This window comes from Rhinolophus sinicus, chromosome 6 (genome assembly GCF_057876585.1).
Source record: "Rhinolophus sinicus isolate RSI-liver-muscle chromosome 6, RSI-T2T, whole genome shotgun sequence".
Taxonomy (NCBI): Eukaryota; Metazoa; Chordata; class Mammalia; order Chiroptera; family Rhinolophidae; genus Rhinolophus; species Rhinolophus sinicus.
Genome location: NC_142506.1, coordinates 43,937,755 through 43,957,341, shown reverse-complemented (window position 1 = coordinate 43,957,341; position 19,587 = coordinate 43,937,755). Strand labels below are relative to the sequence as shown.

The 19,587-nt window shown below is 47.6% G+C and overlaps 1 protein-coding gene across 1 annotated transcript; it reads left to right on the top strand.

The window, feature by feature from the left end:
* The first annotated feature begins 63 nt into the window (after positions 1–63).
* On the top strand, positions 64–17,476 carry FAM89A (family with sequence similarity 89 member A). The gene is made up of 2 exons (XM_019757379.3): positions 64–382; positions 16,347–17,476. The coding sequence occupies exons 1-2, from the start codon at positions 122–124 to the stop codon at positions 16,602–16,604; spliced, it is 519 nt and encodes a 172-aa protein (XP_019612938.1). The 5' UTR covers positions 64–121; the 3' UTR covers positions 16,605–17,476.
* Positions 17,477–19,587: the final 2,111 nt, after the last annotated feature.

Below are 19,587 nucleotides of genomic sequence, written 5' to 3'. Positions count from 1 at the left end.
TTGAGGGGGCGGGGCGCGGGTGGGGCGGGAAGTGGGCGGGGCGCCGTCGGGAAGGGGGCGGGGCGGGCCAGGAGAGAGTTGGTCCGGCAGTCGCGGCCGGGCGCGTGGCCGGGCCAGGGCGATGAGCGGGGCCGGTGCGCGGGGGCTGCGGGTGGACGGGCTACCCCCGCTGCCCAAGAGCCTGAGTGGGCTGCTGCACTCGGCGTCGGGCGGCGGCGCGGCGGGGGGCTGGCGGCACCTGGAGCGGCTGTACGCGCAGAAGTCGCGCATCCAGGACGAGCTGAGCCGCGGGGGCGCGGGCGCCGGCGGGGCCCGTAGCGCAGCGCTGCCAGCCAAACCTCCAAACCTGGACGCCGCGCTGGCCCTGCTGCGCAAGGAGATGGTAAGGGGGCTCCGCAGGCCGGGCGTGGGGGCGGAGGGTCTGCCTGACCCGGCTCGCCGTCCGGGCAAGTTCGCGGGACCCGAGCTCTGCTCCGGAAGTCCCCGCGCCAACCCTCCCTTCTCTGGTTCTTGTGCCCCAAAAGCTGGCGTGGAAAGACGGGCACTGTCCTCTCAACTACCCCTTTTACTTGTCCTCTGTGTCCGCGATTGGACCCTCGCCCAGACAGGGTCCCTACTCTCCAAAGGCAGCTTTGGAGAGCGGCTATCCCCAATCTGGCCCCTGCTGGCTCGGAAACCCCGGCGGCCGGAGGCGCGGCGTGGGGTTCGCCCTTGGCCTCGGTGCGGGAGTGGCTTTCTCATCCCCCTCAGAGTGCAGCAGATCTCCAGTGTCAGGGAACGGCTTTCCCTGCGCCCAAGGGGTTAAGAGTTGTGTGCGGTGGTGCTTTCCTGTCTGGATGGGGACAGCTGGGTTCTAGCGAGCGTCGATTGGAACAGCCCTCGCCCCTCCCCGGCGCCCCAGGCGGCGCGTGCAGAATCCGATTACAGCCGGAGCCTCAGGCTCCAGACGGTCGTGCGGGCGAGCGCGCACCTAGCCCCTCTCTGTGAAGGGCCCCTGGGGTCCTCCCGTCTGGGATCCAAACAATGGGGCTTAGTTTTCGTCAGTCCTAGGGAAGTACATTAGGTGCTTCTGGACCAAGACGCACGATTTAGGGCGACGCCAAAAGCAGGGCAAGGACAGAGATTTAGGTGTTATCGAGCCTTTCCCCAGCTCTCTCCACTCGGCTTAGGCCAGAAGAAAACAGAGAAACTGCCTCCTTTCTAACCCTCTCGCTGGCTACGGTCACCACCCCCTCCTCCCCCCGGCGTCCCCGCCCACTGCCCCTCTCTTTAGGATCTGCCCATTCCCTTCACCTAGTACTGGTTCTTTCCCTCTTCCAGTACAGGTAAATTCTTCATTAAGGAAATCCAATATGTGAAAGCCGTTTTGCCCCCAAGAATAAATTTGCCAAAATATTTATAATGGGAATCCTTTGAATATGCGTCTAGTTCATTAAGAAAAATTCCATTTATGCATCTTTTTCCCCCCAGAAGCATATCTGTTCTGAAAACAGAATTAAATCTAGAAAAGCAGCCTTAATACTTTTTAATCAATTAGATACTGTCTTCTCACTCTGTAGCTGGCATTGAAGTGATTTCCAATTCTCTTTGAAAAGATTTTTAAGCTTCTTACAGAATGACTTTAAATTCCAAGCCGAGTGTTTTTATTTATGAATAAATATTTATAGACACCAGCAGTGCTGCGTTTGAATTAGATAAATTTATGTCTAGCATGTTTACAGTCTGAACTTAGATATTGCTTAAATATGGCGGTGAAATAGGAAAAGTCCTCCCAGCTTAAGTTCCATACTGAAACTGAGACAGGAAAAGCTCAGGGCCACTCCTTTTGTGACGCTGTCTGGTTTATAAACATGCTTTGGAGTCTTGCTGTGGTGGCTTGGGAGTCAACATGCCATTCCCAAAAGTAATTTTCCAGGTCCCTCCTGGTGCCACTCAAGTACAGCCACAACCTTGTAATTTTGTCTTGGGCCTGAGCTGTCTCTAAGCCTAACGATCTGAAGCACCAGGAAAATAAACAGCCATCCTGAAGTCTGTCTGATATTTAGCTGAGATAAAGTTAAGATAGGCTACAGGCCTTGACAAAGTCCCTTTCAAGAAATGTCAGAAGGTCTTTGAAAGTATTCTGGTCTTTTGGCTTTTTCAGAGACCTGCTCACCTGGGGTGGTGGGGGTCTGAGTGACCCGCTGAAGCCCAGGCTCCCACTGTGAGGGCCTCACACAGATAAGAACTGGGAGTTCATTCCTGAATTATTTCCAGGAACAGTTTGTGTTGATCTATTTAATTTGAAGGCCTGAGGTCAAATCTGTGTCAAGGGACAGAACTGGAATTCATGGCCCTTGAATGTGATTAATCCCTTTAAAAAAAAAGTTTTGTGCAGAGAAAGGGCTGACTTCCAGCAGCTGTGACATGGAGGCGACAGGATTTTAATCAGGGAAAAGGGCCCTAGGACAGCGACAGCAAGCAGGCACTGGGAGTGGGCGGCAGCAAGGGGCTTGTGATGGTGGGCCAAGGGTTGCCAGGGAAGGGGTGAAGCAGGACAGTGGCACAGAGTTGGACTCTGAGAGATGGATTTGATTGTAGGGTGTAGGAGGGAGAGCTGGACGCGTGGGAGGAGCTAGAGGAGAGCAGGAGGCAGAGCCTCCAACAAGGTGGGGACCCGTGAGCGGGGAACACGCGGGAGACGCTCCTCCGAAGCAGATGCTGCGGGATTGCTGACTAAATATTAGAGTTGGGGAAGGTGATGAAAGGAACCAGCGGTGACTTCAGCTTCTCATGGGACGTGCAGGGAAGCAAAACAATTCAAAGTTACGCACAGTCCTAGCACCAGTGATAATCACTGGTAAGATTTTGGGCTGTTTCCTGTGTAAGCGCAATGTAACTGCTTTCTATACATCCGCTTGGAATTTTTCCATGAGATACACACTCAAAGTCTTTCATATTTGTAAAAATCACTCATAATTTAAGTACCTCCCCTGAGGTCATAAATTCAGTCAGATGTGTCCAGCTCCAAAGGCCTGTTTAACTACTGCACTATACTCTCCGCGTGCAAGCCTGCACACACACTCGTACATTCACACACACACTCATACACGCTCACACTTACTCATATACACACACTCACACACACACACGCACACACTCGTACGCATTCGCACACACAGATCATATTATATTGCCTTTCTCGGGGCACATATTACAAACATCTGGGTCAATATATACTGGGGATGCCCAAAAATGTGCACATTTTAAGAGATGTTATCTATGTATTACTTTGTGGTGTGTTTTTTTTTTTTTTTTTAAGATTTTAATGGGTGAAGGGGAAGAGGACTTTATTAGGGAACAGTGTGTCCTTCCGGGACTTTTTCCAAGTCAAGTTGTTGTCCTTTGAATCTTAGTTGTGGAGGGCGCAGCTCAGCTCCAGGTCCATTTGCCTTGTTGTTAGTTGCAAGGGGCGTAGCCCACCATCACTTGTGGGAGTTGAACCGGCAACCTTGTGGTTGAGAGCCCACGCTCCAACCAACTGAGCCATCTGGCCACCCGGGAGCTCAGCAGTAGCTCATTGACTTCATTCTAGTTGCGGAGGGCGCAGCGCGCTGGCCCATGTGGGAATCGAACTGGCATCTCCTTTGCCCAGAGCTCGCACTCTAACCAACTGAGCCACCCGTCCACCCTATGTATTACTGTTTGAAGTTGAATTGAATTACAGTAGCAATATGTAGTATGACACTGGCTCAAAAGATAGCGTTAATCAAATGAATGCTAGTATCATTCATTGTATTACAATTTTTTTCCTTTCTTAAAATGTGTGTACATTTTTCTTGGCATACTCTGTGTGTTAGAATGGCTTCAATAACTGCATAGTATGCCTTTATATGGCAGCAACAGCCTTGATAATCCCTCATTGGGAGTGTGGGGTTTGTTGCACATTCAATGTGGGAGTCAGGAGAAGTGGCTGCTTTCAGCGGGAAGGTGGCTTGCCAGGACATCAGTGGAAGAGTGTTAAACATTTCGGAATGTGGAGTGAGAGGCTGGAGGGGAGATTTTGGCCTGGAGAGAATGGTTTGAAGGATGGTAAGGGTGGGAGCTGGGGAAGCTGGTGTACAGGGCGTGTGAGGGCAGGGGGAGCCTGTGTGGGCACAGGATTCTGTCCCATGATTGGTGACACCCTGCTCTGCTCTGAGAGTCATAGTTTGTACTCCAAGTTTCAGCACTTCCTGTTCCAGTGACCCCTTCTCTGGATTTCTGTACCACTGTGGTTCCCATCTCATCCCCCAATGGGCCCATTTAGAAAGCCGTGAGGGTCATTCAGATGGTTATTGTTCTATAGACCAGAAAAATGCCATTAAAATGAGAAGCTGAGTTCATCAGTTTTTTTTTAAATATCAGAGAGTATTTTTAGATCATATTCAATGGATGTTTACTGGGTGTATGTTAGGTGTAAAGTGCTGGATACAGGGGTGACTAGGAACATTCTAGATGTGAAGGAGCTGACCCCATCTGGTAGACATGGGCATCTTCACAGCAATATGACTGCTGTAGTTTAGACCACTTCTCGTTTTCATGACCGAAGACTCCACCTTGGTAATAGAAACTCCATCTGAACTAGCGAGCTCTTGCAAAGGCACAGTCTTGTTGAACAGCTGGATGCACATACAGAGACAGGACCTGGCTGTTGGGGTTCCAGGAAGTCCACTGTATTGTCCCCCCTCTCCCACCATTTTATTTTTTTTCTACCTTTTGGAACATGGCTTCTAACAGTCTGCACTCTTGGTTTCGCCGTTGCTTCTTAGGTCCAGTCTGTAAATGCTGTGAGGAAGGACTCAAAGTGCCCAGCTTGGGTGGCCTGGCCAGCCTGGGCCAGCGAGTTGTGACCCAGGGCACGATCGTATTTTACTAAGAGTGTGTGACCATGTGGGGGGCTGGGCATTCCTCAAAGAAAGGACGGTTTGCAGAGATGGAGCAGAGGGCTGCTGGACAGCCAAAATACTAGATATCACAGACCTCTTTCTATATAAAAATACTTTGCCCTGAGCGCTCCACGGTTTGAAAGAGTTTTACCTGCCTAAGCTGACAGGCTAGCTTTGCTCACTAGATCTCAGTCAGCATTTCAAATCCTTGCATGTGGTTGAAGGAGGTCTTGACTCTCCATATCCACTGGGCCCCCTGGCTCACACCTTTTCTCACGCAGATTTCCACAGACTATTCTGCCCAGCAGCTCCGTGAGGTGAGGTTGCCTCATCAAGCTCAGATAGCCAAGAGTCACACGAAAGTGTAGAGGCAGAAAAAGGGCCTCAGACGTGAGGCAGGGGACCGTGGGGGCAGGGGGCGTGGGGCAGCGTCCCCGGGGATCCGTGGGTTCTGCTGCTCAGACCAGCGGCAGCAGGTTCTCACAGGTCTGCCTCGGAACCTCTTTGCCTCAGTTTCTTTTTGTCTTCAAACTATCAAACAGTAGTTTGGGCACCCACCTGTACACGACTGGGAAGTCATCCACACAGAACTTTTTGTTCTTGAACTGAAAAGATTTGGGAGAAGAATTTAATCTCAGGAGAATGTTTCATTTCTGAGACCAACAATACTTATCTGCCTCACGTTTCACTTGAGACAACTAAATGTCTGGTGAGCTTAGCCATGTGTTAGCTTGAATGGCAGACATCTCCGTGGGATTCAGTGTTCCCCTCCACGTGACACCAGTGTCTTGGAGAGGAGCTTGTAGTCTTTGAAAGGGTTTGTGGTGAAGGTCCAGCCTTAAATCGGGCCTGTGAAATGCCGTCTGAGACGAGGGCCTTAGCTCGCACTGTGGCCTTCTTGGTTGTCATGGTCACAGGAGCCTGGGGGTGCCTGATGACCTTGATCCTGCCAAGCTCGTGAAGCAGGCATCAGGATGCTGTACTGGCATTAAATTCTGTGGTATCACTTTGGTAAGCCTGTTCTCTGCTTGAGGCTTAGCTTCCCTGTTGGGAAAACGAGGGTTCAAGCCGCGAAGGATCCTTTTGGCTGTAGCAGTGTGATTCTTTTCCTCTCGTGCCTTTCTGGGTCTTCGCAGCTGCCTAGGAGTCAGTCCCATAGAATCACGTGGGCACGAGTACTGGCGGTGGTGCCCTGAGGACACTGCACCGCTGCGTTTGCTGCTGCACACCCACTTCGCGCAACTGGAAGCAGAAAAGAAGGAATGGGGCAACTGCTATTCTTGGACGCTGTTTATCAAAAATTAGGCTGTCTACGATAGTTCTTACAATTTTTAGGCCATAATTACGCTGTACAGTACTTGTCCCCATTCCAGGAACCGCCCCACACACACACACAAAAAAGAAAACTAAATATATGCAATCGTTTGTGCATGTGAAAACCCTTGTGCGGCTGTGTGGTGGGGGTGGGGCAGTAGGGCTGGCTGTGGGGTCAGCGGTCTGGTTTCACTCACTTTTGATGTCACCTCTGAGATTCTACTTATAGTCCCAGGATCTGAAGCTGTAAAGGACTGGAAGATGTTTTTTCATACGACTTTAATATTTACTATTACTGTGTCTACCGAGAGGGGCCGTAAGTTAATATTTTTCCTAACTCACAAGTGTCTACAAATAGCACGCCTTCTACATCCCCCGCCCCTTCTGGTTGAAGGTGTCTGTCTGTTAGATGTGAATATGAAAGTGCCTCGTTATTGCTACTGTGGCCACCTCTTCATTTGCAGAGGTTCCTGAATGAGCTGGTGCCCAGGCGTGTTTGCGTCTGGAAGAGCTCAGTGCTGACCCTGGCTCCGGGCCTGGTCCAGCAGTGCTGGAGAGCTTAGGCCAGGTGGGCGAGGACGTCCAGGGCAGCTGGAGAAGCAGACCGGCCCTCGTGCAGTTCATCCACACCATGCAGCAGCCGGAAGCTTTTCGTTTAGCGCCTGGAATACTCACCTACTCCACGGAGACTTCAGACCCCAGTTTGAAAAGCTAAATTTTTCAGGATCCCGGGCAGGAAAGCCTCCAGACAGACCACAGAGCCCAAGAACAGGAAACCAGCACTGAGACTGGCTGGATCAGATATTTGCCCCTCTTGCCCAGCGTCATTCTCCAGAGCCGCCTCCTCCTATTCGCCCCGTTCCCTGCCCACATGCACAGGATGTTTCTAGATAAGTGGGGAGGGCTCCTTACGTTGCTCCTTCCCTCCTGTGGCTTGTTCCTTCACAGACACTTGACACAGAGATGTTTATTCTCCCTCCAAGAACTTTGGAGACTGAAAAACCCTTAGCCTTCCTTATAGTTCTATAGAAATTCGTTAAGAGGAGTGTGGCCATTTCAGTTTCTATGGGCACTTTGTGTTCACTTCCTCGATCACCCCTAAGAGCTGTGGGCTGGGCTGGTTTTGCAGGTATGAGAATCCTGTCTTTGAGGGTCAGGACAGGGAGGTGCTGACCTTGGGGTGGGGGTGGGGAAGGGAGGGTAACCCCTATGGGCACCAGGCCACCTCAGCCTGGAGAGGCTGAGCACAAGATTATCACCGAAATACATATAGAGACTAGAGAACATGGAAAGGATGTTTTATTAGGTTGTTGACTGTGCTTCGAACTGGAGATAAAGTAGCCAAGTTCAAGGCAGTTAAAAAGAAATGCAAGGTGTTTAACATTCTTATAACCACAGATATGCAAATCAAAGCAATAAAGTCTCATGTTTTACCTAAATGTTTTAGAGCAGAGATTTAAAAGAATGATCATAATGATGGTGAAATAATTTTATGTAGGGAAATAAACACCATAAAACAGAATTGATGCCAACCACTTTCTGTTGCTTATGTCAGTTGTCTGAAAACACTAGGTGCTGATATGAAATTTTCTATACATTGTCCAAGAAAGGGTTTTCTGATTTTAGTTTCAGGTTATCTTTCTTAACTGTACCTGCTCCTACACGGAGGGAATCTCGATTAATTGGATATCATTCAAGAAAATGACAGAACACAAGCTAACCTTCAAATGTCAGAAGTCATGTTTTTACCTCTCATCCCACCTGATTTTTAGCATCAGCTGCATCCATGTCAGCATTCATTGTCTTGAGTCATGAACCTTTGGGCCTTGGATGGATGGTCTGTTGTCTGTGGCCCCAGGACTGGGGAGGGATTGGAAGGAAGGCATCCATTCCTCTCCTCCCCTGCAATTTCATTTATCCTACAAAAATAGTCATACAAGTGAATAACAATACTTGTACCTGGATATGTATTGCAGTCATACATAACAGAATTGTATAATATGTAATAATGATAGAATACTACACAATTGTTGAAAAGACTGTACAACTGTATATACAGACACAAATGTTCACAGTATAAAAAGTAAGTTACAAAACTATATATATATATATATAGTATATATACATATATATAAAAACAGTATATATACATATATAAAAACAGTATATATAAAACTATATATATGTGAATATATATATATGTGTGTGTATATATATATGGAAATGGTAGCTAAAAAACAAATTGGATATGCATAGTGTCTTGAGGGATATATCGAAAGGCTAAAAGTGGAAATCTTTAGAACAGTGGTTCTTAAAGTATGGTCTGGGACACCTAGGGGTCCCCAGATTCTTTTGGAGGTCCATAATTATGTGGTGGTCATATTGACAAATGTGACTTAAAATATTACCTAAGGAAATGTATCAACCTTTGGAAGATCTGCATAATTCAGTGAATCAATTTTCCACATTTTTCTTATAACTAATGCTTGATGTTATAAAGTCATGCATGGTTAAAAGACCCATCCAGAGGGCAAGGCTGATGAATTTTATTGTAACAGAGCATGAAAAATTCACTGGCATAATTATAAGTCCCACCCTGCAGCCAACTAAGAGGAGTGTCGAAGAAGAATATCCCCACAAGTATCTGAAAGCCTACTTCTTTCCCAATTACGTATCTGTGTGAGGCCAGATTTTCTTCAATCAAAATGTCACAAAAGATCAAATGCAGAAGCAGATAAGGCAGATGTTAAAAAGATTTACAAAATGTGATTGTTCCTAAAAATTTTATTTATGTTCATTTTTAAGAGTAAAGGGGTCCTACGACCAAAATATTTGAAAATTGTGGCTTTAGAAAGTGGAATCAGGAAAGACTGGTTTATGTAATTATGAACCATTGATTTCTTAATACATTAGAGTGTTTTTACACCCGGGGGAAAAGTAAAAGGATTGTGCAAAGACATTTCTTAAAGAAAATGGTCGATTCCTTTTCTTCATCTATGCCTAGGACCAGACAAGAGGAAATGGGCTGAATTGGTACTAAGGTTAGTTTATGGGACACGTTAAGTTGCAGAATGGGCTCTCAGGGTGGACGCCTTCTGGGGTAAGCAGAAAAGCCAACTCAAACTGCCTTACCTAGTAGAGGGATTTGTGGAAAGGTGTAGAGGTGGGGCGAGCTTTGGGTCTGGCTGAATCTGGGCACAGTCATGCAAGCTGGTCTGTTTTCTGCCTCTGAATCACCATGGCTCTTCAGAGTCTAGTCCTCAGCTTGGTGAATCTCAAGTGGTTACGGGAGATAAAGCTGGTCAGATGGCATCAATGCATTTCCGCCCGAGGCAGGAGAAAGTGGTGCAGGAGACCACGTGATGGATGGGAACCGTGCCTCAGTGAGCGCAGAACCACAGCTCACAGGGGAGCGTAGGGCCTGGCAGGGAGGGGCATATCTGTCAGCTTGGGAGCTGGGTTAATAGCCCCTGCCCACGAGATCCACACTGCTGCAGTCTTTTCTTTGCTTTTCCTTTTCTAAACAGTATGCAGGTCAGTGTCCTTCTGTCAACACATCCTTTATCCAGAAATCAGGTTACGATCCATTAGGTCACTACTTCCTTCATTACGTTCCAGTCCTGCAGCCTTAAACTACACAGCTCAATTAGATTTCAGGCATTTACCAAGTCTCGTCTGAAATAAATTTACAAGCATCCGTAGATGCTTCTTCATTCTTTATGTTTTGAAAATATAACTTTGTCAAAGTCCTCTCATTGTAAGTTAATACATATTCATGACAGAGAGTCTAGAAAATTCAGAAAAGACAAAAAAAACTAAAACTCACCTGTGATCTCAGCCTGTTGCTAGCCCACAGCTGGCAGTGTGGCATGTTCCTTCTGCTGTTGTCTGCTCAGGCAGTGCTCGCTGGTGGTCACAGCACCACACCTGCAGCCCTGCAGCCCTGGCCGGCTCCCTGCTCTGCCCCTGGCTGCCACCTTCCAGGGCTTCATTTGCTCATCAACAGAATCAACACCTCCCTCACAGGACAAGGACGAAGCTTATATATTTCAGGAGGAATATGCAGCCCAGTTCTTCTCTACCATCAGTCCCTAGAAGTGAACTAGTTAGCTGACTAAAAGTTATGCAGTATTTTAAGGCTTTTGATAGACATTGCCCGTCAGTCCTCCAGATTTTATAAGCGCGCAGTCTTGCTAGCAGTGTGCATCCATTTTATTGTACTTTTTGTTATTACTACGTAGTTTTAGAAATTAAGAGTATCATGATTGTTGGGAAGAAATTAAGCAGTACAGTAAGAAGTTCTGCTAGCAAACATTTTCTCTTCCAGTCAGAAGCTTACAGATGTGTGTGCATATACGTACAAAGTGAGATCTTGGAACGTTTGTGCTGAATAGTTCATGTTGGTCACTGTTCTACGCTAGTACATGCAGAACTGCTCGTTCTTTTAAACGACTGCCTGGTTTTTATCGTGTGACTCCACCATAATGTCTTAGACCAAGTTCCTATCACCCATTATGTTTTGATGTGAACTCTCATACAACAAACGTTTTCTGCATCTGTCCCCTTGTTTCAGGACCCTATGCTATAGGTCCCATCCTCCGGCTTAGCTGTACATCCCCCCGCCCCATGTGAGGGGTTACTTTTCATCTCAGGTTGAGGAATTGCGGTGATAGGAGATAGTGGACCGGGGCGGGGTGGGGGGTGTCACTTCAGAGTCCATCCCAGTGGAATTTGCTGAGAAGAACCCGTCTCAGCACCACGACCGGCTCCCTCCCCAGCCCGACCCACAGACCCTGCTCAGTATGGAGCCAGGCACTGATAATTCATTTCCTGTCTGTTGGTTTTGCTTTCTACTCACTGCTGTATTTGGGAAGAAGTTGCTTTTGTTTATGTCTCTTAAACATGCTAGTGAATTACTGCAACTTTTAGTTTTAGTTTCTTTTTTTTTTTTTTTTTAGTTTTAGTTTCTTAAAACAGACTTTAATACTAGTTTTTATTTCTAAAAAATATCCTAAACTTTTTTCTGATACTTTGCTTTGAATCAACAAACATTTCACTTTAAAAGTTCCTTTCATCTTCTAAGCCTTGTGCCCTACAGGTAATGTTTCTATTGTAATTTTTTAAAGTTAGGAAGAAGTCCCTCCCCACCAAAGATATTCAGAGACTGAGTGATGTGAAACTCAGCTGGGAGCCACCGCCCTATCTGAGGGGCACTTCAAAAGCCAGCCTTTTGTGGGTTTCTGAAGCCATGTCAAGGGTGGCTCGGGATTGTGTATGTTGTGGGTTGGTGAGCACCTGCGAGTGCTGCTGGCGGGTGCAGGGGGCTGTGGGGAAAGAGAAGAGAAGGATCAGGAAGGAAGCAGGAAGCCTGGACACAGAGAGGAAGGAACCATGTCAGCAGTTGAAAGCAGTGGAAATGTGTGGCTTGTTCTTCTCTTGAAAGTCTAGAATGAGGGCTACAATGACAGGGTCTTAGAAAGCTGTGCTGTCCTTAAATGAGCCTATCTGAATTTTTTAAAGGTGTAATTTCAAAAACAGCTGTATCTTCTGAATCCAGCTGTGAATTCCGGAGGTCAGCTGTCCTTCAGGGACCTGTGGGAACACATCAGTGAGATGATAGCCTTCCGGTGCTGACAGAATGGAAACAATGGGGGGTGGGTAGCTGGCTTGCGGAGGTGTCCCCCTCCCCCCACGTACACTTTTTTCTGGAAGAATGAGTTCTCGTTCACGGGGGATTTAATTATATTATCTCTTGGATGGTCCCCTTTCCACGTCCCCAGACCCTCATACTTCAGTGTGGAGAGACTGATTTCTGGGGCCGACTGTCGTGAGTCTCTCTCCCAGTGCACATGGCTTGCGCTTGACCTTGTCACGGCATTCAGAGAAACTTGGTTTTGCATCTTCTGCTCCTATCAGGCAAGACGTGAGTGTTGTTTTTTTTAATGATGTGGTGAAAACCGTGCAGAGCAAGGCTTCCTCAGGGCACCTTGGGGTGCTCTGGGCACAAAGGGCTACCTGTTCAGCCCTGCTGCCTCTGGGGCTCTCCGGGTTGGAGCGAGGGGCCCACTGACCCAGGCTGCTTCTGGGAGGGCACCTTAGGTCTCTCCAGCGAATGCTCCCACCCAGTGCCTGCTCTGCAAGGCTCTGTGCTGGTGCCGAGGGATGGGAAGGAGCTGGGTTACTGCCGCACCGGCCTGTCCTCCATTAGGAGAAAGGAGAGCTATGCGTGTCGTTAGTGTGAGGCGGAGAACAGTAAATGCCACAAGACCTGACAGAGGCGAGGGAAGAGCGAGGGACGTGGTTGGAGCCAACCAGTCTGAAGGCTGGAGGAGATGCTGGCGTGGGGCCGGGCGAGCCAGGAGCAGGGCTGTAACCAACGCAGTGGGGACAAGTGGGAGACAGTTTGGGTGCCACCTGACTGTTGCCTGAGATGCAGGTAGAGCAGATTATGGAATGCTGCCTCGGGGTTTTCAGCTTCCTGCACAAGACTCAAGTGCTGGTGTGTAAACAAGCACAGCCCAGGCACAGGTGTCCTGGTGGCAAGCAGGTTTGTGTAGGACCTATGTGTCCTCACGGCTCATTTGGAGGGTGTCTGTTACATGAGAGGAGGGCTGGTGCTGAGGAAAGCAGGGAAGCTGGGGCGTGTGTAGGCGTGTGTGCACGTGTGTGTGCTTAAAGCCTGTTCAATCAGTCGACACCCTTGGCATGTGTTGGCTTGGGTAACAGATGCGTGTGTTGGACAGGCTGTATTCCCAGGTGGGTCAGACCTCCGTTTCTAGGCCAGCATTCCACAAGGCAGCTTTGTGAGTCATCGGCTGCTGCAGTGCAGAAAGGTCCAGGACAGGATCCCACACCGGCCGGGCATGTCCTACTAGGCCAGGGACACCTGGAAATGGCCCCTCAGGAGAGAAGCCTGGGACCGAGGCACTGTGGGAAGTCGGGGCCTCTGAAACCCGGCCAGGGTCGCAGAGCCGGGGAGCCCAGGCTCCCTCTTCCACCCCGCCCTCCTCCATCAGGGCCAGCAGCATGGTGCTCTCTGAGACTTCTGTCTGGTTCCATCTTTCATTCCCAAGGCAGGGGACAGTCTTGGGGTCCCCCAAGCGATCTGGTATCAGAGTGACTCAGAAGAAGGGTCTCCAGGATCCAGATGGATCTTTGCTGGAGCTTTTTGAGCAATTATTGGTGTGACCCTGGGAGGGAGTGACTCATGTTGTTAAAGTTCATACTCCTTGTATTAAGTCCTACAGAAGATAGGCTGAATCAGAATCTTGTGGCTTGGTTATGGTACTCAATTCGGGTACAGCAGAGGTGTCTTGGAAAACTGGAGCGAGGCCAGAGGAATGGATTTGATGGTTAATGGACCAGAACGTCCTCACGAACAATTGAAGGACCTGAGGATATTAGCTGGAGAAGACGGTGTTTTCAGGGGGTGGGCAGCGACAGAATGAAGATTATCTTCAAATATTTAAAAGGTGGTTAAGAAAGAGAGAAATTAGGTTTGGATACACCTCGGTAATACCTGGCAGCAGGGCTGTGTAGACCTGGGTGGGAGGTTTTGACTTGGTAGAAAGAATAATTACATCTGTTTGAAAAGGAGTGAACTGGTGTGGAAGGTCCTCCCTTTGGGGGTGGAAGTAAGACATCCGAGATCCTTTCCTACTCGAGAGTCTCCAGTCCCCACCCTGCTCCTGGCGGAGCAGGCTCGCTGCTTGCTTCCATCTTGCCTGACCACGCTGGCCGTCTTCTACCGAAGATGACTGCTGCCTCCGCTTTGTGTCGGTATTGACTGGTGGAGGCAGGGGCATGGTGGCACACGGTGCACGGTCATTATGGAGCTCTGCTGCCCGGTTTGCCCTGTACCTGCCTTTCCTTCCCAGGCGAGATTCCGCAGACTAGCAGAGTGGAGAAGAGTAACGAAAACAGCGCCAATGGTAGCAGCAGCTGTCGCTCTTCCTAGGAGCTGGAGAGTTTGTCCATGTCTCTCAACTGGGGGTGGCAGAGCCAGCATTTCAACTCAGGCAGGTACTCTCCATGCTGCTCTCTCTGCCTGGCTGGCCTGAAATAAATATAAGTGTCCTGGGAGAGACAGAAAGATACTTGTGTCAACACAGGTTCTTCCCTGGAACTGGACCTCAGAATCATCTGGGTGATTTTTAAAACGCAGGTGTCAGGGACCCATTTTTCCTCCTGACACAGACGCCAACGCAGCATACTCACACTCTAATCAGGGCAAGGAGTGATGGTGTCACCCGAGGGTGTGGCACTGTGACAGCCTGAGCATCTTTTGCCGTACCTGTGGCTTACCTGGTCAGGTGTCCTTTTGAGAGCAGGAGCCAGGTCTCTGCCCTCTGACAGCTCAGGAAACTCCCAGACGGGTGCCATTTAGGACAGAGTCAGGGGTTCACTACACACTCACAAAGTGTTTGAGATAGCTGTACGTTATCCCCCCTATGTCCCTCATTTTATAGGCAGGGTGAGGGCAGGGCCTCCATAAAGCCATTGGAAGTGGCAGAGTTGACTGGGCCTGGAGGCCATGCCCGTGGCTTGTGGTGAGGTCTCTTCCTGAGAAAATCTCATTTTAGAAGTTCCAAGGTAGAAGGAATTCTGAATAATGGGAATTGCTATGGAAACAACAGAACTTGCCTCTCGATCTGGAAGTCTTCCTTTGAGCGTCTTAGCAAAATGTGCTAAGTAAATGTGACCTGGTTCCTGTATTATGGTATGTTTGGCTACAGTGGGAAGGTAGCCAGTGTTTGCTTGGTGACTCGCAGTAGTTGAGGGGTGTGAAGAATACCCTGGAATTTAACACCCAATCTTGTGACAACACAAATGTTTCTTTCTGGACCCCAGCTTCACTTGTGAAAAAGTCAGACTGTTATGAGGAGCAAAAGCTCCTATCTGGGTATGACTTACAGAAACTGAAACCTCTAACATGTCTCTGTGTTTTTCTTGTACACATTTCCATGCATTTTTGGTGCTTTAGCCCAGGACTTGGTACAAGAGGCGTTCAATTACTGCTTATTAAAATGGATCGATATTTCACTTACTCCTCCCAAGATTCCCGTCAGAGAAATTATTATTCCGTTTTGTCATTAACCAAGGCATAGAGATGATTCATGACCTGCTCGAGGGCCGAGAAGCACAAGGCGGGTCTCGGCATCTCGTTTGGAGTTTCTCCCCAGCAGCGTTGCTCAAGGTCACTGTCACCAGTGGCCCCAGACTTACTGAATCAGCATCTGTGTGGTTAACAGGAACCCCAGGTGATTCTCACACACATGAAAGTGTCAGATGCTCTAGGTTAGGCTGAATTTCCAGGTGGATTAACCCTTTGGGATTGATAAAAATGATGCTTTTTTTTGTCCTATACTTTTCTGTGGGATGGGCCTTGGGGAAAGGAGGAACTTGAAGAGAAACAAAGATACAACTTTTAAATGTTCTTTATTCTGTCACCACTTGTGGAAATAGTTCCCAGGAGACTCTTCGAGGCCCCGTCTTGCAAGGCTCAGTCAATGGCTTGCGCTGGCAACTGATCCCAGCACCGTCTCGGTTGGGGTAAGACTGATCCAGTCGGGAGGAGAGGGAATCAAACCACCTCTCTTGAGAGCCTACAGGTTGAGCTGGTCAGAGGGTGGGTGCTCCAGGGGCCAGTATGTGACACTGAGCGGTGCGCTCCTGTCACTGGGAAGATGACTGTGGTGTTTCAGGGAGCTGAGAATGACTGGGTTAGCAGGGAAGGCACATGTGGGTCGTCTCTGAATCTGGTCATAGCAAGAGGAAATGACACACTTGTGTCTTGGTATCCAGAGTGAAACCAGCCGGAGCTACCAGAATGTGTAGTGCTGTTGCTTGACGGGTGTGCTGGCTGAATGCCGGGGAGATTCTGCAGGCTGGGGCCCATGCCCTCAGGGGTGACCCTTCCCTGACACTCTGAGTAATGTCTGAGGTGTGGGCATCCCACAATTCAGGCTGTCTCAAAAGTGGAAAGCCAAAGCATGCGAGTGACGCCCCGAGTAGCTGGCTATGCGGAAGGAATGTGCTGGCACGAGCAGATGGCTGGCGCAGTGTTCCACTGAAATGAGACTCCAGGGCTGACTTCTTGTTTTTACCTCCCACCCTCCCCTCAAGGTTGGCCTCCGACAGCTGGACATGTCCTTGCTCTGCCAACTGTACAGCCTGTACGAGTCCATTCAGGAGTACAAGGGAGCCTGCCAGGCAGCAGCCAGCCCCGACGGCACTTACGCTCTGGAGAACGGCTTCTTCGACGACGAGGAGGAGGACTTCCAGGACCCCCTCCACGACGGGAGGGGACGCAGCCCTCAGAGGGACCTGTCACTGCCCGCCCCCACGCTCTCCGGCCACGACTGGATTCTGGAGTCCATCTAGACGGTCTCTGGAGGAAGGCGGCTCTTACTACCGACTCACTGTCAGCATTTGCTTTCCCTCTTGCAGGAAGGCTCCTCTGCTCATGCGGGGTGGTCCCCAGGCTTGCGGGACCAGTGCTGCCAGTTTACTTTGTAGGTAGGGAGAGCTCCACGGACACCTTGTGGGCACCTGTTTGGATGGCCGAGTTTCTGCTTAGGTGCACAGCAGTATTCTGACACCCTGGTACTGATGACTCATAGTGACAATATGGCAAGAGAATCCTGGAGAAGATCCTCGTGGGAATTTCCTGCGAGACGACTTCTAGTTTGTTCCTTCTCGACAGATGGAAGACGATCGCCACCGTCTTTGTTGTAGGGTTTGCCCCCAGTTGCGATGTGTCAAAGCTAACATTTCACGGCTCCCTTCCTTAGTACCTTCTTCAGCCTTGCTTGCTTTTTCATGAGCTTTTGAGCCTCTTGGTTGAGCTTTATTTACTTGTAAGCTGCATTACCAACTGTCCAGGTGACTCCATGTAAGCTCTATACTGAAAAGACAAACATTTCAGGTTACACCAATCAACTGCATTCTCTGAACCTGTCAAAACAACGTGTATCATTCCTTGCCCATCAGAGATAGGAGGAAGGAAGAGCATGCGAAGATATGTCGATTGGGAAAGAAACTGGGCCAGCTCATGTTTTGTATCATTCACTGTACGGTGGCAAACGTCTTTGTTTCTAAAGATTCTGAATGTAAACTAGTATGTTAGAAAGTGAGTCCCCCACCTCCACTCAAAACAGTGATCACCTTAAGCCTTAATATATTTATTAAAATCCTTTATGAACACTTTATACTTTGTGGATCAAAAATGAGGATAAAATGCTAAACTCCCTGTCTGTAGCTGTGTATTATTTTGGTCTGAATTCAGAATCATCAACTTTTATAACTTGAATGCATTGAATATAATCAAATACTGAAAGAAAATTAGTTTTTTTAAATTTATTTTTCAATTACAGTTCACATATAGTATTATATTAGTTTCAGGTGTACAACATAGCAATTAGACATTTATATACCTTATGAAGTGATCACCCTATAAATAAAGTACCCATCTGACACCACACATAGTTATTACAATATTATTGACGATATTCCTATGCTGCACTTATATATCCCCATGACTATTTTCTAACTACCAATTTGTGTTTCTTAATTCCTTTGTCGTTTTCACCCACCTCCCCAATCCCCCTCCCATTTGGCAACCATGAAAATGTTCTCTGTATCTGAATTTGTTTCTGTTTTGTTTGTTTATTTTGTTCTTTAGATTCCACATATAAGTGAGACTCCAGGGCTGACTTCTTGTCATGTGGTATGTGTCTTTCCCTGTGTGACTTCACTCAGTATAATACATTCTCTGTCCATCCATGTTATTGCAGATAGCAAGATTTTATTGTTTTTTTATGGCTGAGTAATATTCCATTATGTATATGTACCACCTCCTCTTTATCCATTCAACCATCAATGGACACCCAGGCTGCCTCCACGTCTTGGCCATTGTAAACAATGCTGCAATGAACATATTGGTGCACATGTACCTTCAAAGTAGTATTTTGGGTTTCTTCAGATAAATACCCAGAAGTGGGATTACTGGGTCCTTCTTGGTCTCTTGTTTTAAAGTCTATTTTGTCTAGTATAAGTATTGTTACCCCAGCTTTTTTTGTTCTTTGTTTCCATTTTCATGAAATATCTTTTCTCTATCCCTTTACTTTCAGTCTCTGTGTGCCTTTCGATCTGAAGTGGGTCTCTTGTAGATAGCATATGTAAGGATTTTGTTTTGTTATCCATTTAGCCACCCTATGGCTTTTTTTTTTAAATAGGCAACAGATTTGTTTTGTTGTTGTTTTTTTTAATTTTATTGGGTAACTGTGTTTTTTCCAGGACCCATCAGCTCCAAGTCAAGTCGTTGTCCTTCAGTCTAGTTGTGGAGGGCGCAGCTCACTGGCCCATGTGGGAATAGAACCGGCAACCCTGTTGTTAAGAGCATGTGCTCTAACCAACTGAGCTAACCCGCCGTCCCCACACTATGTCTTTTGATTGGAGCATTTAATCCATTTATATTTAAAATAATAGTTGATAGATATGTAGTTATTGACATTTTATTATATACTTCTCCTTCTCCTTCTCATCCTCTTCCTCCTCCTCCTCCTCCTTCTCCTCCCTTTAACATTTTGTGTAATACTGGTTTAGTGGTGATGAATCCTTTAGCTTTTTCTTGTCTGGGAAGCCCTTTTTCTGCCCTTCAATTCTAAATGATAGCCTTGCTGGGTAGAATAACCTTGGTTGTAGGTCATTGCTTTACATCACATTGAATATTTTGTGCCAATCCCTTCCGGTCTATGAAGTTTCTGGTGAGAAATCAGCTGGCAGTCTTATAGGAGCTCCCTTGTAGGTCATTAACTGCTTTTCTCTTGCTGCTTTAAGATTCTCTCTGTATCTTTAATTTTTGGCATTTTAATTATGATGTGTCTTTGGGTTCATCTTGATTGGGACTGTTTGTGCTTCGTGGGCTTGTGTGTTTATTTCCTTTGCCAAGTTAGGAAAGTTTTTAGTCATTATTTCTTCAAATAGGTTTTCAATTCCTTGCTCTCTTCTCCTTATGATGTGAATATTGATATGCTTGATGTTGTCCCAGAAGCCCTTTAAACTCTCCTCATTTGTTTGGATTCTTTTTGTTTGTTTGTTTTTGCTGTTCTGACTGGATATTTTCTGCTACCTTATCTTCTAAATTGCTGATTCGATTCTCTGCTTCATCTAATCGACTGTTGCTTTCCACTAATGTATTCTTCATTTCAATTATTGTATTCTTCATTTCTGACTGGTTCTTTTTTATGTTTTCTGTCTTCATTCTTATGATTCCCATCTCTTTGTTGAAGTTCTCCCTGAGTTCAGTGAGCATCCTCATAACCAGTGTTTTGAACTCTGCCTCTGGTAGATTGCTTGTCTGCAT